The sequence below is a fragment of the Balaenoptera musculus genome, chromosome 18 (genome assembly GCF_009873245.2).
Source record: "Balaenoptera musculus isolate JJ_BM4_2016_0621 chromosome 18, mBalMus1.pri.v3, whole genome shotgun sequence".
In the NCBI taxonomy this organism is placed as follows: Eukaryota; Metazoa; Chordata; class Mammalia; order Artiodactyla; family Balaenopteridae; genus Balaenoptera; species Balaenoptera musculus.
In genome coordinates, this window is record NC_045802.1 from 15,805,162 (window position 1) to 15,817,553 (window position 12,392).

Here is a 12,392-nt window from a genome sequence, read left to right on the forward strand (position 1 = left end):
AAATTAGTAAATTCCTGGTGAGACTAATCAAAAGAAAAAAGAGAGAAGGCACCAAAAATAGCAATGTAAGGAATGAAAAAGGGAACACCACTGTAGACATTAGAATTAGATATTTTAAGACAATTTGATACCAAGACATTTGAAAATTTAGATAAAATGAACAAATGCTTGGAAAAATACCCAAAATGCGCAGAAGAAATAAAATTATAAATAATCCCACATCTAATAAAGAAATTGAGCCATACTTTAAAAACTTCCCCACAGAGAAACTAAGGCCAGTTCCCCCACTGAGGCCAATGTGGCTTTACTACTGAATTCTACCTTACATGTAAGGAAAAAAAATGTCAACTTATACAAACTCATCCAGAGACTTTAAAAAAAAGAGTAAGTACAACTTAATTTTGGTTTATGAAGCCAAAATTTGAAAACTATAGCCACTCTTACTCATGACATAGATACAAAAATCCTTAAGAAAATATTAGCAAACAGAATCCAGCAATTTATTAAAAAATAATATAGCACAACAAAATTGTGTTTATTCCAGGAATTCAAGGTTAGTTTACTACTTTATAATCAATGTAGTCAACCAGATTAATAGAATAAAGGTAAGAAATCATATTATTTTAAAGACACAGTAAAAGCTTCCGATAAAATTCAACATTCATTCGTTATAAAAACTCTTAGCAAATTAAAGGAATGTCTTAATCTGATAGAGAATATCTAACACTAACACACACACACACACACACCCTAGAGTAATTGATGAGATGCTGAAAGCTTTTCCTTTGAGAGCAGGAGAACAAGGATTCCTGCGATCATCACGTATAATTCAATACTGTACCAAAGGTTCTAGCCAGTGCTAGGGAAAAAAAGGATTGAAAAGGAAAAATTTAGTTCATTATTTCATACGATATAATCACGTGCCATAAGATCCAAAAGAATTTACAGACAAGTTAATAGAATTGATGAAAGAATTTAGTTAAGTTTGCAGATTTCAAGGTTAGTAAAATCAACTGCATTTAGAGCATCAACAAAAAAACATTTAGGACATAAAAATTTCCAAGGGATATAATTTATAATAGTATCAAAATATCAAATATCTAGGAATAAATCTAACCACACATATACAAGCTTTCTATGCAGAAAATGAAAAGGCATTATAAAGAGAGATTGAAGAAGACTTAACTACATGAGTGGATATTTCCATTCATGGATTGGAAACTTCAGTATTGTAAAGATTTCAATTCCCCTCTATCTACAGCTTCAATGAAATTCCAAAGTTCCATCAAGGCTGTGTGCTGTATGTGTGTGTGTGTGTGTGTAAAACTTGACTAGCTGATTCCAAAATGTATACGGAAATGTAGATGGCCTAAAAAACCCAAACAATTGTGAAGAACAAGATGAGTGGACTCCCTTGAAAGGAAATCAGGACTTATCAGAAAGCTAAGGCAAGTAAGAGAGTTGTGCTACTAGCACAGAGATAGATGAAAAAGCAATGAACAGATTAGAAAGTTCAGAAACAGACCCATGTCCTGCAGAACAGCAAGGAAATGAAATCAGTGTGCTGAAACAATTAGACAGCCATATGGAAAATGATAAAACTTGACCCCTTCCTCACACCACACACATAAATCAATTCCAAACAAAATAAAACTTATATAAGATAATATAGGACTATGTCTTTTTAAACTCAGGGAAAGATTTCTTAATTAGGACACAGAACACTAACCTTAAGAAGAGAAAGAACAATGTACACTGACTATGTTAGAAAAGAAGTGCTGTTAACCAAAAGATACTCAGAGAGAAATGGCAAATCACAGAGCAGAAAAGGTATCTTGTAATACTGTATAATACATATAACAAACAACAGAGTTGAAATTGAGAATATATAATGAATTCCTACAAGTCAATTGGAAAAAAACAAACAATCCAGGATAAAAATAGACAAGGAAATTAAACGGATACTTCACAAAAAAGAATATCCAAGGATATCATAATCAACCTATGAAAACTTTCTCAATCTTATTAGTAACCATAGAAATGCAAATGAAAGGCATAATGAGATACAACTACACACCCACCCAATAGCTAAAAATAAAATGACTGAGAAATCCAAGTGTTGGTAAGGACGTGGAACACATGCAATGCCAGTGGAGTGTAAATTGTCAACTGTTTTGGAAAACAGATGACATCATCTATTAAAGTTTGAGATTCATTATCCTAAGACAAAACAATTTTAGTCCAAGGTCTACACTCAACAGAAATGTGGGCACATGTGCAACAAGAAAAATGTATTTCATAGCAGCATTATAATAGTAAAAATTGGAACCAATCCAAATGTAATAGAAAAAAGCTTCCTTTTGCAGTAGCAATATGTCCTGGGATGAATTTAACAAAAGATATACAAGACCATCATGAAGAGAAGTATAAAATATTATTGAAAGATGAGATGATTCAAATAAATAGAAAACTATTCATGTACAGCTCAATATTGCAAAGTTCTCAATGCTTCTGAATTAATCTATAGATTCAATGAGTTCCAATAAAAATCCCAAATATATTTTCTTGTAGAACTTGATAAAATAATTCTAAAATTAAATGTAAGAAGAGTGAAGAGATTTCTGTCTTTATCAAGATATATTATAAAGCTATAAAAATTACAATAGTGTGGTATAGAAAATTCACAGACAGTCCCAAATACGTATGGAAACTTGGTATATGACTGAGAAGGGACTACAAGTTGATGGGGACTACATGAGCATGTCATAGATGGTTTTAGGACAATTGTCTATCCATATGCAAAAAAAATCTCCCTCCCCAAATTCCAATTAGATTAAAGACCTAAATGTAAAAAGCGAAACTTTTGGGCTTCCCTGGTGGCGCATTGGTTGAGAATCTGCCTGCTAGTGCAGGGGACATGGGTTCGCGCCCTGGTCTGGGAAGATCCCACATGCCGCACAGCAGCTGGGCCTGTGAGCCACAACTACTGAGCCTGCACGTCTGGAGCCTGTGCTCCGCAACAAGAGAGGCCGCGATAGTGGGAGGCCCGCGCACCGCAATGAAGAGTGGCCCCCGCTTGCCGCAACTAGAGAAAGCCCTAGCACAGAAACGAAGACCCAACATAGCAATCAATCAATCAATCAATCTTAAAAAAAAAAAAATCACAGAATCTTTAAAAAAAAAAAAAAAAGCGAAACTTTACTATTTTATAAGGAGAATATCTTCACCACCTCAGTGTATGGGTACATTTCTTAAACGTGACCAAAATGCACGAACCACGCACACACAAAAGATTGATAAACTTCACTACATTAAAAATTAAAAACTTCTATATGACAAAATAAATCATAATCAAATTTAAAAGACAACACAGTGGAAGAAGATATTTGCAATACAAACTGCTAACAAGAAATTAGCACCCAGATTATTTAAAGAAGTCCTATAAATCAATAACAAAATATTTGGGCTATCATGATGTTACTGGTAATGTGCAGGCATCAACCAACAAAAAGAAGCAAAACCAAGATGAATGAAAACTTGAAAAAAGGAGCTGCTCTGGTACAGACCAACGGAATACTAGCCTTCCAAACAATCCTAAAGGAAAATCAATGAAACACACGTGAACACAGAATAATGTAAGTCTGCTCTCAGAAAAAAAAAGTTAATTTGAAATGAAGGTTTTCCTTTAAGCAGGGAATTAACCTGATTAAAAGAAAACTAAAGCCAACTCTTAGATTATAATATTTTGGTTGAGCCATATTAAATGGCCTTTTTTTAAAGTAAGATGGTCCAAAGAAAGGCAATTCCATGTGGTTCAACCTCTGTATTCTTCATTTAGGCACAATATTGTAAATTGCCATACATACAGAATATTTCGACCTGTGGAACTAAAGATAGAACTTACCTACTAACTCATGAGCTTGAAACAACTTTTCAAATAAGACTAAAACTTTATTCTACTCAATTACAGAAGGCAGTTTTAAAGTGTGTTTTCCTGGAATTTAATATAAAAAACTGTTTCACAGCCCAACGAAACCATAATTCCTTATTTGTCAAAAACTGTGAAATATGCCTAGATGATTATTAAAAGCCTAAATCTGAATGAGAGAAAATCTGACTCAAGTTAAATTGGTTGAATTTACAACTGGCTTTCCCACCACCCCCATTTTCCCCCCACCAAAATCAACTTCTATGTATCATTACACTATAAAAATTCCAGTATAATTTTTGGTCTTTGAAATGGCATGGCTGTTGACACTCTTAACTTTAAAACGTCCTCACAAAGTTTAAGAACAACCTTAAATAAAATGAAAAGTGCTCTGATGGTTTCTAAAGTTAAACAGTGTTTGTATTTTGACAGATATTTTGGCAAATCAAAAACGAAGAAACCCAAATAGTCAATAAACAAAGGAAAACACACTTAACCTTCCTCAGTTCTTCTATTCCTGCTTTCTTCTCTTCTTTACTCTTTCTTCCTTTCCTCCCCCCTTCCTCCCTCTTTCCTTCCCTTCCTTTAGTCTTGAAGCTAGTACTAAAAAATGTTAACAATGATTAATACCGGTTAATAGCAGAACGTATCTTGTTGGTGTACTTTAATGTATTTTTCAAATTTCTTTAGAAAAAGAGAACGAAAAAGAAAAACGTTTTTTACCTTTGCCCCCCTTACAGTGAATCACTGCGATGTTTTCCTCGTCTTGAGCCATCCACTCTTTTACTTCCTTGGAGAACGCCACCATCTCACTGATTCCAAGTGAAAGATTTTTAGTTGAATGAAATACTTCCCAAAAAAATCAAGCCCTGTGTATTTAGCCCTCTTCTGACAGCCAGCGTGGCATCAAACTTACCTCAAAGAGGGGACATTGTGATCGTCAATCATGTATCGACAGACCCTATCATGGAAGTACTTAGCATCATAAGCTCTTTCACCTGAAATAAATGATGCACGGGTCATATCTCTAACCCTAATAAACACAGTAAAGGGTCAAGGTGTAAATAAGTTATACTTTTCTATTAGAAATTCATCCTCTACCTTTAAAAGGAGCTTTCTGTCTGCCTCCTGCTGCTCTAAAAGAAACGTAAGGGTCTCAAACATAAAAGTAGAGTAGTGTTTTGTCCATCTTGAGTAACATAAGCCCAAATTATTTTGGTTTAATAGGCCTTACTTGTACTTTTCTAGCAGGCTACTCGCTACGTTATCGGAAGGTTACACAGAGCAGAAGCCAGTGCGGCCAACCAAAATACCTGCCTCCTGAAAATGTCCATTTAATATACAGGAAGAGGGTCAGCTGGGCTATAATTTGTTTGCTGTAGGGTTTTGGGGTTTTTTCCCATGCAGGGCCCTGGTCTCCTCACACCTCATTCCTAGTGGGTTAGAGCGTGCATTTGTTGAATTGTCTTCAAAACACAAGCTGGCAGGAAAAAACAAATATTTTCCAAAATTTACTACCACTAGACCTGACTCTCCTAAAATGGCTCTGCCCCCAGCCTCCTGCCTACCTCACAGGGCACTGTGTGCTGTTGCACTTTCTTTTCCTACCAAATAGAGCCAGCACAAGATGGAGACTTTTTAAAACTCACTTCCCACCACCACCAAATACCTATGATTAAATGAAATGTAAAAACTGAATCATCTTCTTACATGCAGTGAGTGACCTGTTTTCTATCTATAGTAGCAAAATATCGAGTCATGTACATACTGCAGAGATTGTAGACTCGGTAGTGGTTTTGATGCTTGGTATCCAGGAACCGTACAACTTCCTAAAAAAGATGGACACATACCTTACATGTTCCACATGGCACCAACATAAGCCTTTTCCTAGGACTAACCTAAAATGATTATCACCCTTTTATTCACTGGTCCGTCACTTAGCACCTTTTAGGGGAGATTCAGGGAATAAAACGGTACATACATTCCAAGTCATGTCTAACCCACTGATGGTTTTCAAATAGCCCACAAAAGTTGTGAATGACTACTCTGATTATCCTCTACTGTAAATACACATTGTTTAAAGCTACCAGAGGAGGAAGTTAGGTGGTTAACAAGCTTTAAGAAAATTGTAATTTGTTCTAAAATTTGCATGGAACCACAAAAGATCCTGAATAGCCAATCTTCAGAAAGAACAAAGCTGGAGTTATCATGCTCCCTGATTTTAAACTATACTATTGATACAAAGCTGAAGTCATCAGAACAGTAGGGTACGGGCACAAAAACAAACACATAGATCAATGGAACAGAATTGAGGGCCCAGAAAAAACTCACACATATATGGATAATTAATTTATGATAAAGGAGCAAAGAACATACAGAAAGGATAGTCTCTTTAATATATGGTGTTGGGAAAACTGGACAGCCACATGCAAAAGAATGAAACTATAACACTATGTCACTCCATACACAAAAATTAACTCAAAAAGGATTAAAGACTTGAATGTAAGATGTGAAAACATAAAATTCCTAGAAGAAAACATAGCTGGTAATTTCATTGACATTGGCCTTAGCGATGTTTTTGTGGATCTGACTCCAAAGGCAAGGGAAACAAAAGCCAATGTAAACAAATGGGACTACATCAAACTAAAAAGCTTCTGCATGGTGATAAAAACCATGATCAAAACGAAAAGGCAACCTAGTGAATGGGTGAAAATATTTGCAATTTATATATCCAATAAGGGGTTAATATCCAAAATACATGAACTATACAACTTAAGAACAAAAAAACAACCCAATTAAAAAATGGGTAGAGGACCTGAATAGACAACTTTCCAAAGAAGATATACAGATGGCCAATGGACACAAGAAAAGATGTTCAGCATCACTAATCATTAGGGGAAAATGCACATCAAAACCACAGTAAGATATCACTTCACGCCTATTAGAATGGCTATTATCAAAAAGGTAAGAAATAACAAATGTTGGAGAGGATGTGGAGAAAAGGGAACCCTCAAACACTGTTGGTGGGACTGTAAATTGGAGCAGCCACTATGGAAAACAGCATGGAGATTACCCCCAAAATTAAGACTAGAACTACCATATGATCCCAGCTATTCCACTTCTGGGTATTTAGCCAAAGAACACAAAAAAACACTATAATTCTAAAAGATATATGCACCCCTATATTCACTGCAGCATTATTAACAACAGCCAAGATATGGAAACAACCCAAATGTCCACTGATGAATTAATAGATAAAGATGTGATAAATACACGTGTGCGTGCATGCGCACACACACACACACACACACACAATGAATACTACTCAACCATAAAAGAATGAAGTCCTGCCATTTGCAACAACATGGATGGACCTTGAAAGTATTATGCTAAGTGAAATTGTCAGGCAGAGAAAGACAAACACCGTACAATTTCACTCATATGTGAAATCTAAAAACATAAATGAACAAACAAAAGCGAACAAAACCAAACACAGATACAGAGAACAGATTACTGGTTACCAGAGGGGAAGGGGTTTGGGGTGTGGCTGAAATAGGTAGAGGGTCAACTGTATGGTGATAGACGGCAGCTAGACTTGTCCTGGTGATCACTTTGTAGTGTATACAGATGCTGAATTTTAATGCTGTACTCCTGCAACTTATACAATAAGAAAGAGAGAGAGAGAATGGGGGGGGAGAGAGAGAGGAAGGGAGAGAACAAGGAAGGAAGGAAGGAAGGGAAGGAGGGAGGGAGAGAGATGGAGGGAGGGAGAGAGAGGAAGGAAGGAAGGAAGGAAGGGAGGGAGGGAGGGAGGGAGGGAGGGAGGGAGGGAGGGAGGGAGGGAGGAAGGAAGGAAGGAAGGAAGGAAGGAAGGAAGGAAGGAAGGAAGGAAGGAAGGAAGGAAGGAATGGTTTGCCTCAGAGCACAGGGAGCAAAGAGTCTTTACAAACTTACAGCATGATGAGGACAAAATTCACAGTGACTCTGACATCTGGATCAGGAGTTCCTCAGTGAGCCGTATAGAAAATAAACATCCAAATGAATATGCTCTGGGAGCTGGGGGACATGAGGTTAAAAAACTCAAGTTTGACAAAAAAGGTGAAGTCAGAGATGACCAAACAACTTCTAGTCACATTTCTTCAGTTATGACAGAAGAAACAGAAGAACCAGCTTCATCGAAGAATAAAGACAAAGAGAAGAGGATGAAGAGGAAAAGTGTCTTTAACAACAGAAATGATTCCAGAAAAAAAAAAATTCAAGAGAAAGAATCTGATGATGCCTTAACTATAAATGAAGAGAATTCTGTGGAAAATAATCAAATAGAGGAATCTCATCTGTCTCAGGATGAGACAGATTTACATTCTGAAGATAGTGAAAACAGAGGCCCTGCAAGTAGGATTCCAACTGCCATGAAACAGAAGAATTAGGAGGCTCCAATTCCAGTCGAACTGGAGAGATTCTCTCAGAATCTTCCACAGAAAATGACTATAAAGCCACAGAAGTCACTGATGAACTGATGGAACAAGACTATTTAGAAATACTTACATGCAGTATTTCACACTCAGTTCTAGTTTTACACTGTATGAAATTTCTGTGTAATCAAATGGACCTTTAGTTTTGCACGAGAAGATGGTTGTAAAATAAAGTACTTCATGGGGTAAACCCTGAAAGAGTTGTTCTTGTAGGAACTGTGAATATCAGCTCTTCTGGGTCCTGCTTACTAAACACTTTTTTGGGGGGGGCGGGGGAGGATCTGGTTAAATCAGTGGCTTGTGTATAGATTTTTTTTTTAATTTAGAATTAAAGTTTTCAAACTGGAAGGTAATAATTACAATTCCTTTTCTTTTTTTGGAGAGTATCATGCTTAGATTATACATATGTGAAAAGGCTTCTAGTCTTTTTCTAACAGCTCTGGCAGTCTTCATATTTTGGTCATAGTTTCAACATTTACCATATGAATTAAAGGGTTTCATGATAGTTATATTATTTATATTTATAAATATAAATTACATATATGTTCATCTTTTACAGAAACAGAAAAATTAAAAATTTGCTCCCTTAGAATAATATATGCATATTTATGTGTAACATATTTTATAATGTTATATATGTTATATGATATAACATATGTAATATAATACATATCATATAATATAAAATAAAGTAATATAACATATATAACATTATATACAAATATATATAACAGAATTATATACCGTATAAATGATATATAAATTGTAATTTACATATCATTTATACAAAATATAAATTATATAATTATATAATATATAAATTATAAATTTATATAAGTTACATATCTATATACTTACAGTATTATATATTTATGATGTTAATATATTCATAATATATGCATACTTATATATTGTTATAAAATTATATGATATGTAATATAGTTATATAATTTATACATTATATAATTATATATAATAACATAATTATATATAAATATATTATAAAGGGGGAAATGTTATATTTTTCTGTTTCTATAAGAGATGAGTTTATATTATATATTTATAAATGGAATAATATATTTACATGTTATATAAGACATATATTATACATATAATATATAATTTATACATGTAATTATATATTATTCTGTATAATATATATTATCTATAAGTATACATGTATTACTCTAAGGCGGAAATGTTATGTTTTTCTGTTTCTATAAGAGATAAGATATATATGTAATATATATTTATAAATAGGATAATATATAGTTATACTATATAAAATTTATATGCAGTTATATATAACATAATTATATAACATGATATATATTACATTTACTATATACTAATTTTATATATTATACATTATATATTAATATATATTTAATATATATTATAATATACATTTTATTTAAATATACACTATTTTAAGAAGGAAATGTGTTATATATTATATAATTACATGTACAACTATACATTATCTAATATATGCTATATAGTATAGTATATATAATATATATTACATATAATTATATACACATTATTCTGAGAGGGGAAATGTTCTATTTTTCTGTTTCTATAAGATATGCATTGGATACTTTTTCTATTGGTAATGATCGAGTCCACATCTTTCAAGGCCGTTTCTTTCTCCTCTAAGTAATTAAAAATCTGGTCCTTGTGAAAGCATGGAAACTTTAAGTCTGTTGAAATATCAGGTTAAACACGTTCTGACAGATCTGTTCAAACTAAAATTCTTTTGTATACTTTTGTGGTGCTTGAGAAAAAGACTTCACTATTTGTGAGAAAATGTGCTTTATCTTGGAAATTGTGTTCAAACATTAGCTTACTATTTTGTAGGATTGAATACACTTATGAAGCTGATGTGAGACCATCTCAGAAGAACTGGGCAGATTCACACAACTTTTGCTTGCTTTTCTGAACATTTGTGAATACTACACATTTCTTTCTAACATATTCTAAAGTATGCAAATGTCAATGGTATGAAACACAATTATACTGGAAAAATTAATAATTAATGATGAACTTGAGCTAAATGACTGAAGGTCATATTCACAGATTTAAAGTCATGCAAGCTGTACAACTTCCTGTCAAAATTACTGGCTGCCAAATTTATACTTGTTTCTTCAGATGTACCTTTTGATATTTAGAATTTTTAATTTTCTGTAAAGTAGACTTTTTAGAGTGTAATGTGTTTGCTGCCTTTGTGAAGCAATGTATAATTGTATAATTTCTGTAAGTAAACTGAATGCTTGAGCTTTCAATCAGTATTCTAGAAGCAATAAATATTATTTTATACTATTTAGAAAGAACTACTGTACACCCAACAATATTGGATAAATCCCACAGAATTCATTTTAAGCATAAAAAGCTGGTCACAGAAGATGTAGTCTATGATTCCATTTATGTGAAATTCAAGAAAAAGTAGAACTAATCTGTTGTGACACAAGTGAGAATAGTAATTACCTGCAGTGTGTTGGGGTATTGACTGAAAAAAAGCAAGAAATGTTCTATATTTTGATAGGGGTGTTGGCTGTATATATACCTATATATAATTTTATCAAGATATACATGAGATTAGCACAATTTACAGTAATTTTTGTGCCTCAAAGTATAATTATATATACACATACTTATGTATAGACATACACACATATACATAATTACAGTTTTATTGAGATATAACAAATACTGTAAATTACACTAATGTATACACACCCACACACATATGCAAACTTCTTAAACAATGACTTTTAACTGGCATTTCATAGTAAGCATCACTTGATGTTTGAACTTTATTTAATCTACAGAACCTAAAGCAGTATGTATCCACTGTAATTTAGGATCTCAATCTAAGAATATACATTTTAGTTAAAGAATTCTCAATCTTCTTCCCTATGATAGACCATAAAAAACAGCCACAATTCACCACAATTCCTGCCTTCCAGAGACGGCATCTGTTGTCTGCTTGAATCTGAACTGGGTTTGTAGTTTGCTTGTCCAATAGAATGAGGTAGAAGCCACATTATACTAGTTGAGAGCCAGGGCCTCTGCATTCTTCTGCTTGACGCTAGTGAGGTCCTTGCCACTGCCTTATGTGAACAAGCCTGAGCTAGCCTGTTACAGAATGAGACATCACTTGGAGCCATCCAGCAATGCCATTTTAGACCAGCCAACCCTCAGATGCCCAGTTGCTGCCCACAGATGCATGAGTTAGCTCTGCTGAAATTAGCTAAGCGTGTCCCTGATCAGTTAAGCCCAACTCAGATTCACAAACCACATTATCACGAGCAAAGTAAATGTTTGCTGTTACAAGTCATTTAAGTTTGCGGGTGGTTCATCACAGAGCGAAAGGTAATTGACAGCAATCCATGATAATTTTTTACCTGAAGGAGTAAATTTTTAGGAGAACACTGTCATCTCTGGGCCAACATTATCGTACAATTCCACAGTCTATGTTTACTGAGAAATGTGAGCATTTGTTAGATAAAAACTCTTACCTTAATGGGATTCCTATAGAAAGACTGCTTTCCAGAAGATGGGAATGACATGGCAATAATACGCTCTGGAAGTCAAAACAGTCACTATTAACAAATGTTATAGATGTGAAACAATATATGAGAACTCGACTTACATATAATCAGACTGTTTTCATAGAAAAGAACTTTCAGGATTGAGAATGACAGGAAAAAAACTAACCCTAACCCTAACTAACCCTAGTTAGCTAACTAATCCAGTATTTAATATCCAATACTGGATATTAAACTGTCCACTATTTTGACCATTACATTCAGTGTTCCCAAGTCTCAACTGGTTCCAGCCTTATGCAACAGATTTGCGTTGACTTTAGTCTGGGGGGCCCCCTGTGGTGGGAATTTATTTCTTATTTAAACACCAAAGAAAAATGAGAGATCTTGGCTCCAGCAATGTTGGGAACTCCTAGGGTGCTTTCCAGCGTCCCCCCTGACTCA

General features: G+C 34.1%; 1 protein-coding gene and 1 pseudogene across 5 annotated transcripts in view; one reads left to right on the forward strand and one right to left on the reverse strand.

Annotated features, from left to right (window-relative positions):
- Positions 1–12,392, reverse strand: part of LOC118883973 (phosphatidylinositol 3,4,5-trisphosphate 3-phosphatase TPTE2-like) — a 97,835-nt gene that overhangs the window by 33,912 nt on the left and 51,531 nt on the right. For all 5 annotated transcript variants that reach the window (XM_036831166.1, XM_036831167.1, XM_036831165.1 and 2 more), the window contains 4 exons: positions 11,922–11,986; positions 5,697–5,757; positions 4,845–4,926; positions 4,652–4,740 (listed from right to left, as the gene is read on the reverse strand). In XM_036831166.1, the coding sequence (XP_036687061.1) occupies positions 4,652–4,740; positions 4,845–4,926; positions 5,697–5,757; positions 11,922–11,986 (297 nt within the window). The remainder of the gene's footprint in view (positions 1–4,651; positions 4,741–4,844; positions 4,927–5,696; positions 5,758–11,921; positions 11,987–12,392) is intronic.
- Positions 7,841–8,543, forward strand: LOC118884374 (annotated as a pseudogene).